This window comes from Diabrotica undecimpunctata, chromosome 6 (assembly GCF_040954645.1).
Source record: "Diabrotica undecimpunctata isolate CICGRU chromosome 6, icDiaUnde3, whole genome shotgun sequence".
NCBI lineage: Eukaryota > Metazoa > Arthropoda > Insecta > Coleoptera > Chrysomelidae > Diabrotica > Diabrotica undecimpunctata.
Window position 1 is genome coordinate 31,349,218 of NC_092808.1, and position 18,649 is coordinate 31,367,866.

The window sequence follows — 18,649 nt, forward strand, 5'->3', positions numbered from 1 at the left end:
TCAACCAACATTTATACCACATCAAATTTGTTCCAAGCCAATTATTAATAACAGGCAACATTGTCACCAGTTCAGTGCTTGGGTTTAATAAAACTGAATGTTAACCTGCATTGAACAACTTCTTAAGAAATAATCTTTGAGTTAAATTTAATTATGATTTACTTAATCCATGAGTTAACTATTGATTCAACAACTGGCCCTTAGTAGTCTTGAGAGTTCTCCCACATAAAAATTATTGCATTCACAAGTTATTTATAGATACAGTTCTTTGATCTTGTGTGTTGTTTGGTTTGGTTTTGGACAGAATAGATCTAAGTGTATTGGTTGTTTTAAATGTTGTTGGGTACATATTTCCTATCTTTTTTAATTTTTCTAATAGTCCTTTACATATGGTATTGTTATCATCTTTGAGTCCCTTCTTGTGGCTGTTTTTGATTTTTTGTGGTGTTTTGCTGTTTACTTTCTTCAATCTTGTGAAATTCCTTGTTTATAAATGAAAATAGGTAACCGTTCTTTGTTAAAACCGTTGTTGGCAGGTTTTTCTTCCTGGAGCATTTTTGTTGTAACATGTGTTTTGGGCTCTATCATATTATTTGATAACTTATCCTGTGTCCTCCTTTGTGATTAACACATCCAAAAAGTAAGCTGTTGTCTTATTTTTCCATGGTGAATTTAATTGACTCTTCTTTACAAGTGATGTTCATCAAACATTTATTCAGTGCTTCTAGTCTATGAAGCCAAATTGAGACTACACCATCTACATACATCTCCACTATACTGTGGTGTTTTTGTCACATTTGTACACAGTGTTTTACTCATGACCAAATGAATTTAAGTATTTGTCATTATTTTGGTTGAAAAAATGGGTTCAAATGTTTGGGGGACATACCTTATATTTTATTTTTGTGGGAATAATTTCTAGATATTTTCCATTAAGTAGTGAAAAAAAAAATATTGGGAAATGAAGAATTAAAAAATTTAGATGACTAAAATGATGGAACTAGAAATAAATCAAAAACATTTCAGCCAAAATATATTGCTTGTTCAGATTGATGTAATAAGTTAATTACATTATTAAAAAAAAAGACATTTTGAGATGATTTAATAAAAACATTCCCACAAACTGAACCAGAACTTATACCACCCACCTACACTATACCCTCAAAGTAATCAACTGTTTAAAAAGATACTACTCTAAAAACCATTCCAGAGAATAATTGATAAATAATAAAATTATCAATATAGGAGAATAACCAAATTGATTATGAATACAATTTCTAGAAACTATAAAATTTTTGACAATATTTTGGTAGTTTACTTGAATACTATTTTGTTGTTGAAAGTCTTAAGACAAAAATCCAAATAATAAATTCTATTACCTTGGTATATATAAAATTATTTAATAAAAGTATAACAATGATAACCATTTTTCAAATATTATTTAAAAAATTAACATCATGTCACAAGTATAATTAGGTACATTATTAAAATTGCCAAAAAAACTAGTTACCTAGGTCTCACATGAAAATTACTTACTTGTGCACAACAAAAAAAAAAATAGAGCAAAATAAGATGTTTCCAAAAATATCACAGTAGAAACTTGTTGAACATAAAAAAAACTTATACCTAAATATTGAAGAAATAATATTAGAGTTAGAATAGAGTTCTAATACTTTGTAAATATAATTGTAAAATCAAAAATTGAAAAAGTTTAGTGTTTTTTTTGTCATATTTTCAATGCCTAGCCATACACCTATTAAACAAAGATATATCTAAGTAATTTTGATAATATTAATTGAGTTTTTAAATTTTTTCTTTAAACAAAAATAAATTTTCAAAAAGATATTATATTAGCTATGCAATATCAAACTATCTCATATATGATAAAAATATTTTCACTATTTTGAGTAGGTACAAATCTATAATTATCAAGCAACAAGCAATGGGTTAATTAATAGATATACTTAATTGTTAAGACTCAATGAGGGGATAAAGCAATCAAAAAATGTTTGGTACAAATATAAAAGAAATTACTATATTGTTAAATTTGATCTAAAATATTGTTAAGCTAGCTAATTTAAAAGCAGTGTTTGTAATCCTATTAATGTGCTATATTTAGACAAATATTAATATTCACTTAACCTAAAATAGTCATGCTTATCATCATAAACATTTGTAAAAGAAATAAATATTGTCATACTTGTTCAAAAAATCCATCCTGTTTCTCTTCTTCAGCTAAATTCAGAGATTCTGTGGTAACCTTTTGAAAGTCATTTGAACCAGTCTCAGTCTCAATAAGGATATTAAGGCAAAAGCAGCTGAACATGTTGAAACACTAAATGCAATAATACTTAAACAACACAACAAATTATAATGACAATGCCGGGGACGTTTGGAATTTCGGAAAATAGTGGTTCAAAATAGATTACAGCTGATGGAGTACACAGTAGTGACAGTAAATGGGGATGCTCAGTTGAATAATTTTAATGAATATATGAATGTAATACAAATGTAAATCACTTTTAACACTTCATATCATCACAAAACAAGTTTTTCATATAGAATAATATATATTTTTTATAAAATATATTAAAAAACTCTAATTTTTGAACAAAGAAACAATGAATTTGGTGTCTAACTCGTTCAGATTCGGAAAATCACGATAGCCGAAATTAAATTTCAACAATCGCCAAGCGCAATTTTGTCTGAGATTTCGATTGTTTGACCGGAAATTTTAAGGCTTTACTCGAGAAATTATTTATCTAAAACACATTATGACTTAAATGTACCAGTATTAAACAATACGATAAAATTATATAAAAAACTAATAACCAAAAATTTACAATTATAATAAAATATTTACCTCCTGTAACTGTATACCCTCAACGTAAAAGACAAGAACAAGAAAGACCCAACGTCAATGTAATGACAACGACAACTGACAGTTTCCTTTTCTTTGGTTTATGGCCAGTGTGGCTACTTAGAAGATAAATAATATATTTTATATAAAGTGAAACACAAATTTCACGATGCAAGTGCCTCCAGTATTTATCGATATGTCTCTAGAAGACCAGGTAATTTTAAGTTAAAACTATTAATAGCAGAGAAAAAATATCACATACGGTTTTTGAGGTTATATTTTGTTACAGGCCCAAGAACTTAGGGTGTATTTAAAAAGTCTTGGCGCTGAAATTTCTGAAGAAAAGTCTCCGAAGGGTATAGAAGACGATTTACATAAAATTATTGGAGTATGTGATTCGTGTTTTAAAGAGGGCCAGGAAAATGATGTGGAAATGGTGTTAAATGACATAGTTTCCATAATGGTTTTGGTAAGTTTTTTTTTAATTTACGTTCTTGTAAGAAATGTATGCTGTTTTAGATCCCATTGGAAAGATCAGAAAACATCATCCTGGCCTTTTGTGAAAAACTCACAAAAGCACAGGGCCAAAAGTTAGGTTTAGTATGTCTTAGAGCGTAAGTATCAATGTATGAATTTGAATTAAAGAATGTGTTATAATTTTATTTTATCTGTAGATTGTGGTTACTCTTCCAATCATTGGATGACCGTTCTCCAATGCGGTATCCTGTATATTACCACTTAATACAAATTGCGAAACAAACAGAATCTGTAAAATTAGTGTTTCAAGATATTAACCATCTAAAGCAACAGTTTGCTAATTGCCTTCCATCTAATGAACAGCTTCAAAAGCTTTATAGGCTTTTGCATGAAGTACTGGTTAAATCAAATCAAAGGTAGGTAATTAGTGTGAGAGTTTATTAGGAGAATATTTATTATAATTTCTTATTTTGCAAACAAAATCAAAGTTAAAAACAAACATGATGAAATTATAAATAAATGGAATTCTTATTATCATTCTTAATTTTAGTGAACAGGCTGCTTTAGTAATGATTGAACTTCTTGGTACATACACTGACAAAAATGCTTCACATGCTAGAGAAGATGCCATTCGTTGCATTGTATCAGCATTAGCTGATCCTAACACATTCCTTCTTGATCCATTATTATCACTAAAACCTGTCAGATTTTTGGAGGGTGATTTAATACATGACCTTTTAAACATTTTTGTTAGTGAAAATTTGTCCACCTATCTCAAGTTTTACAAGGAACATAAGGAATTTGTGAGTGCACAAGGTAAGATCCTACATCATAAAAAACATAGTTGAATATCTTTTAGTTTCTATTTGTCTTCTTCTCATATCCTTTTACCTTCTCAGACATTGGATTTTTAGTTTCTATTCATTAAATTAAAAAAAAGTGCAGTACAGTCAATACTCCTAGTTCAGTTATCCCCAAGAATTGTGGTGGACTGTAGATTGAGTATTTCTAAAAAGACATTGCTTACTACAGAGCTATTTTATTTTGATATTCTATTGCTTTTAAAAAATAGAAAAACAATTCTGATAGTAAACAAAATAATGTTAAAATGCCAAATTATCAAATGTCTTTTTTTTTGGAAAAAAATTAAATTCTCTTAAACTAAAATTACATTTTAAATAAAGGAATAACTGATAAAAACTAATACAAAAAAAATATATAAAAGATGAAAAAGTCTATCCTCCTGAGCAAGGCAGTAACACCATATGTCATAAAACTTGTCTGTATATTGGCAAGCATATTAGAGCTAGTATTTTAGAAAACATGTTCAATTTGTAATTGAAATCTTCCAAATTAATAACCTTATCATGGCCATAAATCTGATTTGATGTGTGACACATTCAGTAACCTTGCTGGCACAAAATAGTTCCTTATCTTCTATATATTAAACAATTTTGGAAAGTAATATCTAAATATTTCCTGGCCAAAGCTTTGTTATGTGAAGGGCACACATCTTGTTGGGACCAAATGTCATTAAATTTGTCACCAGCATTTTTACAAAGTTCTGGGAAATGTGTTGCTGTATTAGGTCTAAATAATTCATTCCAGTGTCATCTCAGCGGAGTTAGACTTCTAACATTGTTTACTTGCCCTGACCACTCTGCTTTAGGGGCTTTATGTATAGCAGATGAAGTGACCCAAGTCTTATCAAGTATAGGTAGGATGTTCTATGAATTTTACCAAGTCTTGATAAAGACTGGTAGAAATTCCTTACATGAATAATAAAATTAAAACAACAGCTTTTGAAGAAGAGACAAACAGCTACAGACTCTCAGATTAGTAGAATGGGGCAGAAGGGCAATAGGCCCCCTAGAGTGTACAATGCTCTAGGTAAGGCCGATGATGAAGATCGACTGTTGACTGTACCTTTACTTAAAATTGTACAAATAGTTATACATAAATTTCAAGCCAAGTAACCAATGGGAAATTAGGTGACGTGGGTGATATGCATCAGGTGTGCTCATTGGTTGATAGACTGAGGCACTTGATGACACCAGTTAGGTTTCTATCTGTGAAAAATTAACAAATCGTTTCACCAAACATTTTTCCTAGACCAATAATTATGCAAGATTAATTGTGATGATTTAGTAATCAAAATGTTGATTCATCCATAAAGACAACATTGTTAAGAAGATTGTCATTATAGTTAACATTTTCCATTACCTTTCACAGAACTGCATCAAATATTGTTCTGGGTAAATATCTAATTTTTTTGTGATTTTGTATGATCAATAATAATTTTTCTTCAAAACTCCTATAATTTTAGTCACACTTCTGTCTACTACCTCAGCACATTCATTGGAGGATGTTACAGGATTTTCATTAACACTCATATCATCACTTGTTTTTGTTTCAATATCACTGCCAGTTTCATTTAAAACAGGCTTCTGTTTGTGACTGAGAGAGGTAATGCATTGGATATTAAAATTATCATTTTTTACACCATTAACCATATAACAAGGAATTAATTTAAAAAATAGCTACTTGCTGAAATAATATGTTTACCTAAAAGAGACTTCTTAAAATATTAAAGTCACCCCCTTAAAATATAAAACTGTTATAATCCAAGGTCATCTTCAGTAACAGCAACTAAGATATATTCAGTATCTTGAAATATATCCTATTTAGACTAGTTTCCATTAAAAAGTAAATAAAAATGAGCCTGAAATTCTTTTCTTCTTGTGGAATTTTGATAACTAATTATATTTAAAGAGAATAAATCACAGTTTTAATTAAAAATTAGTTTAACTATTTTGCCGTCAACATCTGAAATCATTCTCAAAATACTAATTGAGGTACTAGTATAGATTATCCTTTTCTTTTCTTTCCTTTTCTATCTTTCCTTTTTTTATATAGCTGTTAGAGAAAATAAGGGATATTTTAGTGATTTATTGCCCCTTATTGTATGTGTACCGAAAAGATAGTCTGTATCTCATTTAGTAGATGAATGGATAAGAAGAAGTTTTCAAAAAAAGGTGGAATCTCGTTTTTGGCCAGCATGATTGAAGCACATGTGCATAAGACAGAACAACTGAGGAACCAACACCCAAGTTTTTGTATGTGATTGGTATTTGCATTGAGTTGCCTGATACAGTGTAAACCATATAATATAACCTAGACAGAGAGTACCTTTCCAGAGCTTATAACCCCAGTGAATGGGTTTGTTTCATAGGGTGCCTTCCAAAATATGGTATCATAGCTTTATCTATGTTATGTTTTTGTTCGAAAGAAGCATGATTTAAAAAATTTTATTCAATGCATCATATAATGGCCGTATTTTAGCAAAATTGTCTGTTTTGTCCAAACAAACTATTATTATCACACACATGAAGAATTTTCATTATAATATGGGAAAATCTATCTCTCGATAAAGCTCCAGCGACTCTTTTTCATTATGACTGTCATCACGATTTTCCCAATACATATATCTTTTTGTTAACACCACGTAGCCACTCAAAATAAGCACCAACAAAACACCTAATTTATTTCATTATCTGTAACATCACTAGTCAACTTTTTTTGTGCCGCGTATGTATTTGTATATATTGTTATTATATTGAATAGGTCGTCGTCAAAAAATAGCCTGAAGAGCATCAATGGCGTGCGATTTTATTTAGGTCCGATTTCTGGTCTCCAGTATAAACCTTTAGGATGCTGGTAGAGAACACCTAGAAGCCATTGTGCAGATAATAGTTTTTCAAGAATAATCGAAGGTTTTATTTTTTGTTTGCGTAGTGTGGCCAGAGTTACGTCGTCGTCATTTCTCAGCTGGCTTCCTGGTAAATGATCTATCGTTGTGACATCCTTGTCTCTTAAATCAGAATCTATCTGAAGTTCTGCAATTTTAACAGTCGCTTAAAAAATAACCCTTTTGTAGCGCTTATTACTACTGTCCGTTTAAAAGAACAAAAAAAAATTACTTTACACAAGAAAGTAACAAAAAACTCAAACCAACTATAATTACATGTAACCACTCTAATTCCACTATAATTACATGTAACTAAAGTAATGACTATCAAATCATGTAAACGCCCAAATTTGATCTGCAATTAAAAAAATCTTACCTCCAATTAGCAATATCCATGTTTAATTAAAAAAAGACAAAACAATGCTATGCTAGTATGTAAGCAAACTTTTAAAGCGAGCGACTGATGAAATAACTTAATGTTTGACAGTAAATCCCACAGGTGCTATCTATCAACGTTAAGTTAAGTTATCGATATAACGGAAATAGATTGATTGCCATTTAAAAGGACAGTAACATGGGTTAACCCTAATTGTTAACAAATTTGTTACTTGAAAAAAAAAATAGTTTAAATTTTCCTCCTTTAACATAGACAATAAATACATCATTTATGGATTAAATTGATGTAAATATGAAATTAAAATTTTATGTCAATATTGGGACCCAACTAATTGTAATACTGAAACTGAATACTTACTTTCTTTGAGACATATCCAAAACTATCAAGAGAAAAATGGCACTAATTATTTTTAGTGTGGTAATTTTTTGTTAATATAATTTCTGATTATAAAATTTTGTTTTTAGGATTAAATCATGAACAGAATATGCAAAAAATGAGACTGCTTTCCTTCATGCAGCTTGCTGAGAGTAATCCTGAAATATCTTTTGATGTTATTGAAAAGGAGTTACAGATGAAACCAGACGAAGTTGAAAGCTTTATTATTGAAGGTATTTAAAACATTTTTATATTTTTTAGCATTGAATGCATTCCTTTAGTGATTTAAATGTATAATTGACTTGAGCAATGAGTAAAAAATGTCTGTCATGTGTGTTAATATGAAATGGATATTTTATGCATCTGTTTTGTTTATCTAGTAAGTACTCTCACCTTCATTTCTCTCATATTTAATCACTGAAAATTGACACTGTTAAATTTTTCAATCTTGTATTATATGATTTCATCCAGTTGTCTATATAATATATATATATATATATATATATATATATATATATATATATATATATATATAATTTCAATAATGACTTAATCTCCATCTTGAAGATTCACATTTTTTTATCAGTCTCTTAAGAAAATTAAATTAAATACTTACCCCAATCAAGAAAATTAAGTTTTGTTTTTCACTTTTTTTTTACTGAAGAAATTATGATCAAATATAGTTATTATTAGATACTGAAATTGTAAAATGAAGTTTCCAGTAAATTTTTGTAAAATAAAATGAAAAAAAAATAAAATATATAGTATCGTTTTTAATTCTTTTCTATACTTTTTTAATTTTTTAGTATTAAAAACCAAGTTAGTTCGTGCAAGGATGGATCAATCTTCCCGAAAAGTTTTTGTATCCAGCACAATGCACAGAACGTTTGGAAGGGCACAATGGCAACAACTGCGGGACCTACTGCACTCTTGGAGGGGAAATCTAAGTTCTGTTCAAGAGGGTATGAAGACTATCGCCGCTGCTCAGCTAGAACTTATGAACCAACAACAGTAATGATAAGTTTTCATAACTTGTAATAAAATGTTGAGAAATTTATTTTGTTTTATTTGCATTTTTCTTACAGTTGAGATAGTTAAACCAGAGAACAACCGAACACACTGTGTGTTCGGTTATTCTATAGTTAAACAATATTCAAATAAAGCACATGATTACATCACTCTTTAATCTAAAAATTGATACATAACGAGTATGTGTAACTCATATACATTCATTTTTGTTTTCATCTTTCAGCCCCTCTATATTGTATCATTCATATTTAAATAATTTCTCTTCTGGTATTTATGTTTATGTTAGATTGTTGTTTCTCATACCTCTTCTGATATGTATGTTTATAGTGATTTCAAGTGCACAGGTGCCCTTGTGTATATTTTTTTGTTCAAAATATATACTGGCTGTGACTAAGTTGTTGTTTAGTTTATTAACATATTGCGATTATCATTCAATTGTTCATGAATACTTGCGGGTTAGAATTATTTTCCTTTACAACTTTTGTGTTTCAATCTCTGTAGATTATTTTTATATCTTTTTTGGAATGTATACTCAAATTTCATCATAGAAGTTTTCAAATGAGACTGGTTCAATAACAAACGGTCCCAGTAAAACTAACTTACTAACACTAATAAACTCTCAATTCATAAATACAACAAAGCCTGGTTAATTGGTCCTAACCAATCAATATAAAAATCTTAGAATGCACTTTCTAGGGCTAATTGCTTCATTCTCTTATTTACTATGAATATTGTACCTAAAATGTGCTCTTTGGGATCACAGCTGTTAAAATCGTATGGTTTCTTTAGTCTATTAAATTGCTACCACTGCACCTGATTTCTAGTATGGCGATTGTATCCATTTTTTGTTTATCTAATTCGGTTAGCAAGTTTTGGAGGGATCATTTTATACAATATTTAGATATAAGTTGCCATCCTCAAATCGTGCTCTTTTTTCCAATATTACTACGAAATTCACATACAGTGACTCCGATAGTAGACTTATAGTGGGTCTCGGCCTGCTCCAGGATCACCTTTCATTCCTTCCTATTCTTTGCCTTGGTTTACAATTTCGTACTCTGATAAATCTTCCTTCACATTTTCCTTAAATCGTGCTGTGGACTTGCTTTTCCTCACTCTATCCGTTTTTTTGGTTATAAATAAATGTGTTTCAGCAGCTTCATCTCGTTCATTTTTTATGAGGCCTAACCACCGCAGCCTGTTTACTTTATATATACCTAACAACATCATGTTCACAATAAAGGCACTAAGCTCAAAATTATAGAGCCATAATCCGTTTTCTTAAATGCCTTTATAAGTACTGAGCGCTTATGAAGTGTCAATAAAAGGTAAATCTCTTGGAGGTAGTGACTTTGTTTTTGATGAAAAAGCCGCTAATACAGTAGCCGAGAGGGTACTGTGAGAATATGGGGAAAGTATTACAGTGTAGTGAAGTGCCAGATAGAGGAGAGAAAGAAAACAAGTATAACGAGGACCATGTTGAGGCTTCGTCGAGTTCGTCTATGGTATAAGGTATATCTCGCTCAGCTTCGGCGTACCACTGCACTCCATACCAATGGCCGGGTGGAAACAACTCTCTTCTTCGGGTAACTTCAAGCTTCCTGTCCGTGGCATCTCATACAGAGGGTACAGCTTGAACTGGTTCATTACGTTTTTGTACCCCCGACCCCAAACATCCTCATCCAACTTACCACACAGTTCTCTACAGGGCCTCTTCTCGGCTCGGATCTTCTTGTTCATTTCCTTCTTTCGCACATTGTATACTATATCTAGTCTGCTAGCTTCGATTACTTCTGTACCTCTTGCCGTCTTCTAATGGTAATGCATTCCTTCCTCTTATTGGTGATCTCTTCGCACCACCAGTAGCCATTTTTCTTTTTTTATCTACCCTGTTCATGCAATTCCTAATAATTGTTGGCGTTGAAGTCCCCCAGCACTACACACTCTCTTCCCAATAATCTTATCCCATTCATAATCTCATCCAGTCTACTTTCATAATTCTTCGCTGTACAATTCGGTGAAATATAGCAGCATAGCACATTTACTTCCTCCACATGTATCGTCACAAATCCCTCATGGTTATCAATATCATATACCCCTAGTCTTCTATTAATTATACGCACTCCTACAATGCCCCACATACTTTGTTCTGCACTCTAGTCATACATTCAACTGTTAAGAGGGTTGCTTTCGCTAATTTTATTAACTTCACTGGAATATTTAATTCCACCATGGCTTTGTATTGTGTGCATTTCTTTCTACACTATCATAGGCACATCTAAAATCTACAAACAGATGGTGAGCATCACTTCCATACTCATTTGTTTTTTCTAAAGCTTGTCTCGGGCAAAAAATTAATACTAAAGTATAACCCAAAGCATCTTTGTAGTATTAGTATTTTAAGCCTTACCATTACTCATCTAAGAGATCATTTAAATTTAAAAATAAAACAGATTTTATATTTATTATTTTAATAAAATAATTACACGCCATGTATATTTTATTAAGTATAATACAATATTATTAAAATATAGTCACAGCCTATCACTAATTGTAAACTGTACATTTTAAACAAAATAATTAAAAATAATTTCAATCAACGATCGTAAAAATAATTTAATACATAATGGAAATCAATTAGTAATTTCTTTGACATGAAAATGAGATCTCGTTTTTAGTGTTACAAGGTGCATGTAGTATAAAAGTTTCGTATTAAATGTCACAAATTGCATAAAATTAACAAAAAGTAATAAAAAACAAAAACTACACATCAGCATTAATAAAATATTGCAATGAAATTATAAAAAAGGATAAAGAGCATTGCAGTATTATATTCAGAATCTATTTTATTAAAATAAAGTAGAAATATGTTAGATTATAAGTAGAAAAACAAATATAGAGAGTAACCCAATACCACAGAATAATAAACGATCAGAATGCCCACTCTGCTTGAAAAAATAAATACGCGCATCTCGTTCGGAATCAGCCATGTTTTAGTCGGAACCACTGCTGTTCAGTGACATTTTATATTATATGCATAGAAAAATTAACCAGGTTTAATTTATTTATGGCAACTATAGACATAATATGCACTATTTTATTCGTACTTTCAGTTGAAGAATAGACTAAATTATTTCAAATGTACTAAATTATTAATCTCTAAAAATTTAAACAGTTCTGTCGTAGCTTGTCACAAATTTCTCAATTGGAGTCTATGTTTCCGTTTAAAATATGGCGATCGCGTGCTGACAAACGTCAAAGGCGGCATCTGAGAGTGGGCATTCTGATTGTTATTTATTCTGTGCCATTACTGAGGAGAATAACAAAGAAAAACAATACATTTTCTCCAAATAAAAATCAATAAAGTTATAAAGTAGGCAATCCTACATGAAAATAAAAAGAAAAAAAATTAATACTTGCTTTATTTTCGCATATTATGAAAAGTTTAGGACGCAATACGACATAAGAAGGGGATAAAATATAACTAATAATCTTGCATGCATGTTTAGGTATTACAAAGTACGACTTATAACCAATAAAAAATTAAGCTATAAGGAATTCCATTGCAAAAGCTTTTTAAATTTTTATATACAGGATGTTCATCGCACAAACAAAATATAATACAGAAACACTCCGGGTAAAAATTTGGAGCATAGGATCAGAAAAAATCCATAAATTTTCTTCGGGATTAGGACCATGTTGTTTCTGAGAGATGCACAAAAGATTAGAGTCAGTAGTGGCTAAAAATTAAAAGTGGTTTAATAGCGTATAAAATTTAATTTGTCAAAAATTATGGGCCTAATTTTTTAAAATCCACTTTTTTATTATATACACCGATAAAGAAATAATTATGATCAAATTTAATATTATATAAATGATGAAAAGGTTGCCTACAGTATATGGGAAATGATTCAATACTTACAATCTTAAGTAGTTTTTATTTAATAGAGTCGGTGAATTTTGGCCTGCCGGTTTCAAGGGTTACAATAATTGCCTCATCATTAGGCCCCAGTACTTATTTTTATATGTATTAACAACTAAAAGATGTCATATGGAGGGTAAGCATAACCTAAATCCAAATTTCCATGCAAATCAGTGGAGAATAAGGTATTCAATGACATTGTTTTAATTATAACTAATCTAGGGGTGAGATTTAGGTGTTAAACTGTGATAAAATCTTAAATTATGTTGTTTAATGTTAATTGATATTCAGTCACTTCATTAAAAGATGATTTGAATCAATTATCCGCTTTAATTTACAATTATACAATTTTTTCTAATAGCGGTAGTTTTCACCCCCTGAAAAGTAAAAAGTAACCAACGGCACAAGTTCAAAAGTGAAGTGGGGGGTAAGCAGAACCTAAATCCCAATTTTCATGCAATTTGGTGGTGACACGAAAAATTACAGGGTTTTGCCGAATTTCATGTCCATTTACCATATTAGTCTTTTTTAAAAATACCATCTTAAGGTCTTGGCAAGATCACTTGAAAATTCCTTCCAAGCTTCGTGATATCTATCCCACCGGTGAAAAGCTTGTGTTTCCTTCTATGAGATGAAAAAACCAAAGTTCAATCTGCCGACTAAGAATAGACTAACTCATAAACATTTAATGACTTCTTAAAAATTACCTTCATGTGCAAACTGCGGCGGCATTACATCTGCTAAACATATATTTGTAGACTTCAATAGTTACAGTAGTTCATACAACTTGTAGAACTCAATAATTACAGAAAAAAGAATCATCTTAGCCAAGACCTATAAAATGTACTCAGCTTGCCAGATCAATTCCCTCTGAAAAAATCAGGCTTTACCAGGACATTTAGAAGACGATATGTAATTTAGAATATGAAAGAAATCTAAAAAAATAAATTCCTACTTTACTCTACAAGTACAAGTACAACACTGTTATCAACTGAACAGTCTGTTCTAATTTTCCGAAAGATATTGTTCCTTTTACATATTAGATATACTAAATTCTGAATGTGTATTTCTAACAAAAAATATTCAGGCAATTGCTATGAAGTAGTTCTTACCAATTATTGAAATTCAATAATTGATAAGAGACAAGGATTTATATTTTGAGGAGAATTATTTAAAGAGCTATTTGATGTATCAAACAGTTAAAAAAGAGTGAGTGTCACAACTAATAATGAAGGGTTTTTCAATATCTCTACTGAACACTGTCAAAATTATTTATAACATGTCATCAAAGTTAAGAAAGAAATATATCCCATTGCTTAATACTACAACCGACACCGGCAGTTCCAGCAGGGATAATTTTTTCGAAATGAAAAATACATAATACTCATCATTTCGACCTTCGGTTGTAATCATTTTGGACCTTAAGTTTTTATTGCCGTTGCAGTAATACAACGTTTACAAAAAGAACCTGAAGTCTTGAAATCCATTAAAGAAAGAAAGTTAGCATACTTCGGACATATAGTGAGAAACGAAAATAAATACAGAATCCTACTATTGATATTAGAAGGGAAAAATAGAAGGAAATAGAGGGCCATGAGCCGCCGAATATCCTGACTTAAGAATTTGAGACAGTGGACAGGTATGACCACCACAGACCTATTTCAAACAGCTGGTAATAAAATATGATGGGCCATTGTGGTAGCCAACATCCATAGAGGATAGGCACTAGCAGAAGAAGAAGAAGAATGCTCATTTATTAGTGTAAATATTTAGTCTTTTGCATAGGTTTCAATTAGTTTTTAATATTTAAAAAAAGTGATTGGTGTGTAGATACTATGCATTTATAGTCAAGTAATATTCGATTTTCCATGTAAAATGTGTAAAATCTATAAAAAATGGTTTTAAAAGATAGTAAATTTTGTAGGAATTTTTAACTATATATTTAGAAGTGTTCCTTATTTGCATGCATTTGATATATGGTATTACTAATTTCAAATTTTCTTCCTTCTTCCAAATCTTTCCCATTTATTGTTTGTTCTGAGTGATGGACAAGTTTTGGGGAGATCATTTTCTGGCAATTCACTATTCTCATTTTTTATTACAGCTAATTCCTAAAGCACACCCAACAGATATTACTGATTTTAAAGGACCACCATTGTTTTTTCCACAATGCAATAAAATTCCGGGTCTCCTATAAAAACAAATATACCTTTGGGATGCCACAATTTATTGAGACACCACATATATTCCAAAATAACTTTAACACATTCCGTGCGGATGGCATACATATGAGCCACATGTTGCCTTCACCAATGTGGGGACAGTGTGCATGTATGCCATTGATTATATACATTTTTAAGATATGTTTTTTTTGTCAGTAGTGCACCGATTGATTTAAATTTACTATCAGGTTGTTACTGTCAGGTTGATAAGGTATTCTTCACTTATAATTACAGTGGTTTGCGAATATATAAACAACTGAAATATCATACAAACAAATAAAAATAATGGTTGTGCTGGGTAATATTTTAAGAAATATATTTTGAAGTATATAATATTTTTGTATATAACTGTCTTACAGATATAAACCCTAAATAATATATGCCAGACGAGAGTCTACTTATGATTATAAAAGGTTGAAACTACTTATGATCTTCGAGTCGACAAGAGTGGAGTAAATATTTTTAAAATCGTCATTAAAAATGTTGAAAGACACACAGTTCATTGTAAATTGCAATTATTCAAATATATCATAAAAAAAAATGTGTTAAAATTTGGAAGAAGGTCTGTTGCAGCCTAAAATTTCTAAATCATGTAAAATATCTTCCAAAAAATCGAAAAATTTTAGTAAAGAAGAACTATTATACATCTTGCTCGAAAGTGATAGTGGATAGATGAGTTGAACTGAGCGATGTTTCTTACAAACCTAGTAGATACTGTTTCCAAAACAAAAAAATAAAATAAAAAAAGAGTTCTGTCATTATGCCATTGCTTTATGTGTGAAAACCAGGCTTGTGTATTGGAACATGTTTTGCAAATTTTCATAAGGCCTAAAAGTATTTTAATTATAATACATTAGCTTTTTTGTTTGTATATGAATATAACAACATATTTTAAATCTTCTCCCAACAGTATACATGTGTGCCATCTGTTCCTGGTGAAAGTACATTTATTTTATACCTGGTGGCATACATGTGAGCCATGCAAATTTTTTTCTTTGTTTCACTATAATTATGATTAATAATTACTAATAAACATTTATTAATAATCTTATAGGAGTTTTATTAATAAATAAGTTTCAGTCCAGAGTATAAGTCTCATGATCGGACATCTGCACAGAACATGTTAAATGTGGCTTTATTGTCATTTAAACAAATTTGTGTCAAATATTTTGAATATTTTAGCATTTCACTATAAACCTCTATTTTTGATATTAATTCATCCTGTTAAGCTTAAGGCCTAAATGGGTAGGACCAGAAAAATATTTAAAGACCAAGTTAGAAACATGATAAATAATAATCTATAGCCACTACTGACACCTGATTTTTAATAACAATATTTCCTTCACACCTGTACAAAATTTTTGAAATGTTAATCAAAGCACATCTGGTAAGTGGGTGGCTTTAATGGCATATTTGAAATGTCCAAATCATTACTTTCAAACCACATAATCTCCTCTTCAGTTAAATCTTCTAATTTAGAGTAAATACTTGCATCTATTTGTGAAGGAGGTTTGGTAGCAAAAGGAGTAATATTACCTCCACTTTGAGTATTGCCAAAAATACTATTACTATAAGCTTGTGGCTGAGATATATCTGGTTTTGGAGCAGACATAACAGGATTGGAAAATTGTGGTTGTGCTTGATTAAATATTGATGTTGACTGAGATTGAATAATTTGGGGATTTGAATTAAATACATTATTTACAGAGGGCTGAGGTTGTTGTCCAAAAATATTAGATGATTGTGACACAGATTGAAAAAGATTGCTGGGTTGATTTTGTTGTGTAAATACATTAGTATTAATTGGTTCTGGTTTGTTAGTAAATATGGATGCATTTGCAGTTTGCTGCTGACCACCAAAAATGGAATTACTATTTTGCATCAAATTATTATTAGCTTGAGCAAATATGTTGCTACTTGGAGCCTGAATCTGTGATGTAGGACTTTGGAATATGTTATTTGTTTGACCTCCAAACATATTGTTTGTGTTATTCTGATTATTTGATGGAAAAACATTACTTGTAGTATTTTGGACATTTTGATTGCTACCTCCAAATACGTTATTACCAGGTGAATTGCCAAATATACTTTGTTGTTGGTTATTTGCAAATGAACCTTGGTTGGCTTGTGCAAACAATGGCTGTTGACTAATTGATCCAGATTTAAAGCTAAAGTTAGATGTATTGGAATTTGTTAGTGAATTTCCTGAAAATACCCCTGCTTGTTGAGATGCTGGAGTATTGTATATAGCTACAAGCATGTTTACTATATCTGGGGATGGAGTTTGCAAGGCTCTCACCTTAACCAAAACCTCTTGTACCATTCCTTGAATTTGTTGTTTCTAAAACATAGAAACATAGTAAAAAAACTTTTAATTGTAAAATATTTTTTTAAAAATTGATGCTACATTGAACCATGCTTTTCAAATGCAAAAAAGGACACATCCAATGGATAATAACTAAAAAAATGTTACGCAATATAAAAAGAATGCTATTAAACATTCAATAAGCCTTAATAGTGGAAGCAAGAAAAGATAAAATTACTTACATACTGTTCTAATGTGCCTGATTTTTGAGCTTCATAAAAACCAAGTCTAATTTCTTCAAAGCTCTGATCTTCAAAACCAGGAAATGCAGGTTTTTCTTTGAATGGAGTATAACTTGAAAACAGCCACTGACCACCTTTTTCCGCCTGGGTCATATCTGTACTTGCTGTTTTTACTAGAGTAGCATTGTCCACATTTGATTTTTCTTGTGCAAAAACTGGATTCAGTTTGGGCTGAGCTATTTGGGGAGGAGTATTAAAATTGGAACTACGTAATATAGATGATCCGCCAGAGTTTTGATAAGAGTTGGAAGTACCTAAAATATCTTAATTTGAATAATACACACTTTTATTTTACACTATTAAATACCATTTATTTCATGCTCAAATCTACACGACGACCCGAATTTGCAGGAACCCTGAAGGAAATATCTACATACGACCATTTTCAACTTTTTTTTCTAGTAAAAGCTGACAAAAATTAATTAAATATTTTGGTTTGATTGTTTATACTTTTTTGTGGTTAATATTTTTTGTTTATCCAGCTACAGCCATTCATGTCAGTAGTCAGTATTACAGTATCACCAATCACCACGTGTGATACTGTTCTTCTTTCTTGTTTAATGGCTGTGTTCTTGATCTTTAAATTCTATTATTTATAAGAGATTTCATTAAAAGCAAATTAACTTCTAATTTTAAAGCATATTCTTCAAAAATTACTATCCAAATCCTCTAACCACATAACACTAAAATTTGTATAATTTTAGCAATGTTTGAAACTAAAGTTTCTTTCAGAATTTCTTGGAAATTTTGTATGCGAAATCATTTCTAATTTATGGGTTTAAAAATGAAGTGAGGCTTATCTTACTAATAAAATAATTTCTTAGAGAATATAAACTATAATGGTTTTATTTCGCAGTAAAAAAAAGTTTTTATGAAGAAGCATATTATGTGATAAAGGAAGCTGTAAATATGGTTTTTCTATTATAGATGGATGAAATATGGAGCATTAAAAGTAATTTCCTATTTTATTAAGAATTCTTAGAAACCAGCCACTGAAGCACAGAATAATTCA

General features: G+C 30.4%; 3 protein-coding genes across 3 annotated transcripts in view; 1 reads left to right on the forward strand and 2 right to left on the reverse strand.

Moving 5' to 3' along the window:
- PRAS40 (Proline-rich Akt substrate 40 kDa) overlaps positions 1-2,778 on the reverse strand; it is an 85,142-nt gene extending 82,364 nt beyond the window's left edge. Inside the window, exon 1 of the mRNA XM_072534557.1 lies at positions 2,201-2,778. Coding sequence (XP_072390658.1) covers positions 2,201-2,326 — 126 coding nt within the window. The 5' untranslated portion in view covers positions 2,327-2,778. The remainder of the gene's footprint in view (positions 1-2,200) is intronic.
- Positions 2,779-2,925: 147 nt separating this feature from the next.
- Positions 2,926-8,912, forward strand: eIF3m (eukaryotic translation initiation factor 3 subunit m). Its single transcript, XM_072534556.1, has 7 exons — positions 2,926-3,074; positions 3,150-3,329; positions 3,380-3,474; positions 3,535-3,753; positions 3,888-4,153; positions 7,947-8,090; positions 8,664-8,912. Exons 1-7 carry the CDS (start codon positions 3,030-3,032, stop codon positions 8,870-8,872), a joined length of 1,158 nt encoding a protein of 385 aa, XP_072390657.1. The 5' UTR covers positions 2,926-3,029; the 3' UTR covers positions 8,873-8,912.
- A 2,440-nt stretch (positions 8,913-11,352) lies between these two features.
- LOC140443347 (uncharacterized) lies at positions 11,353-18,163 on the reverse strand. Its single transcript, XM_072534558.1, has 3 exons — positions 17,945-18,163; positions 17,578-17,891; positions 11,353-17,371 (listed from the first exon to the last, which is right to left on the reverse strand). The coding sequence occupies exons 1-3, from the start codon at positions 18,018-18,020 to the stop codon at positions 16,400-16,402; spliced, it is 1,362 nt and encodes a 453-aa protein (XP_072390659.1). The 5' UTR covers positions 18,021-18,163; the 3' UTR covers positions 11,353-16,399.
- Positions 18,164-18,649: the final 486 nt, after the last annotated feature.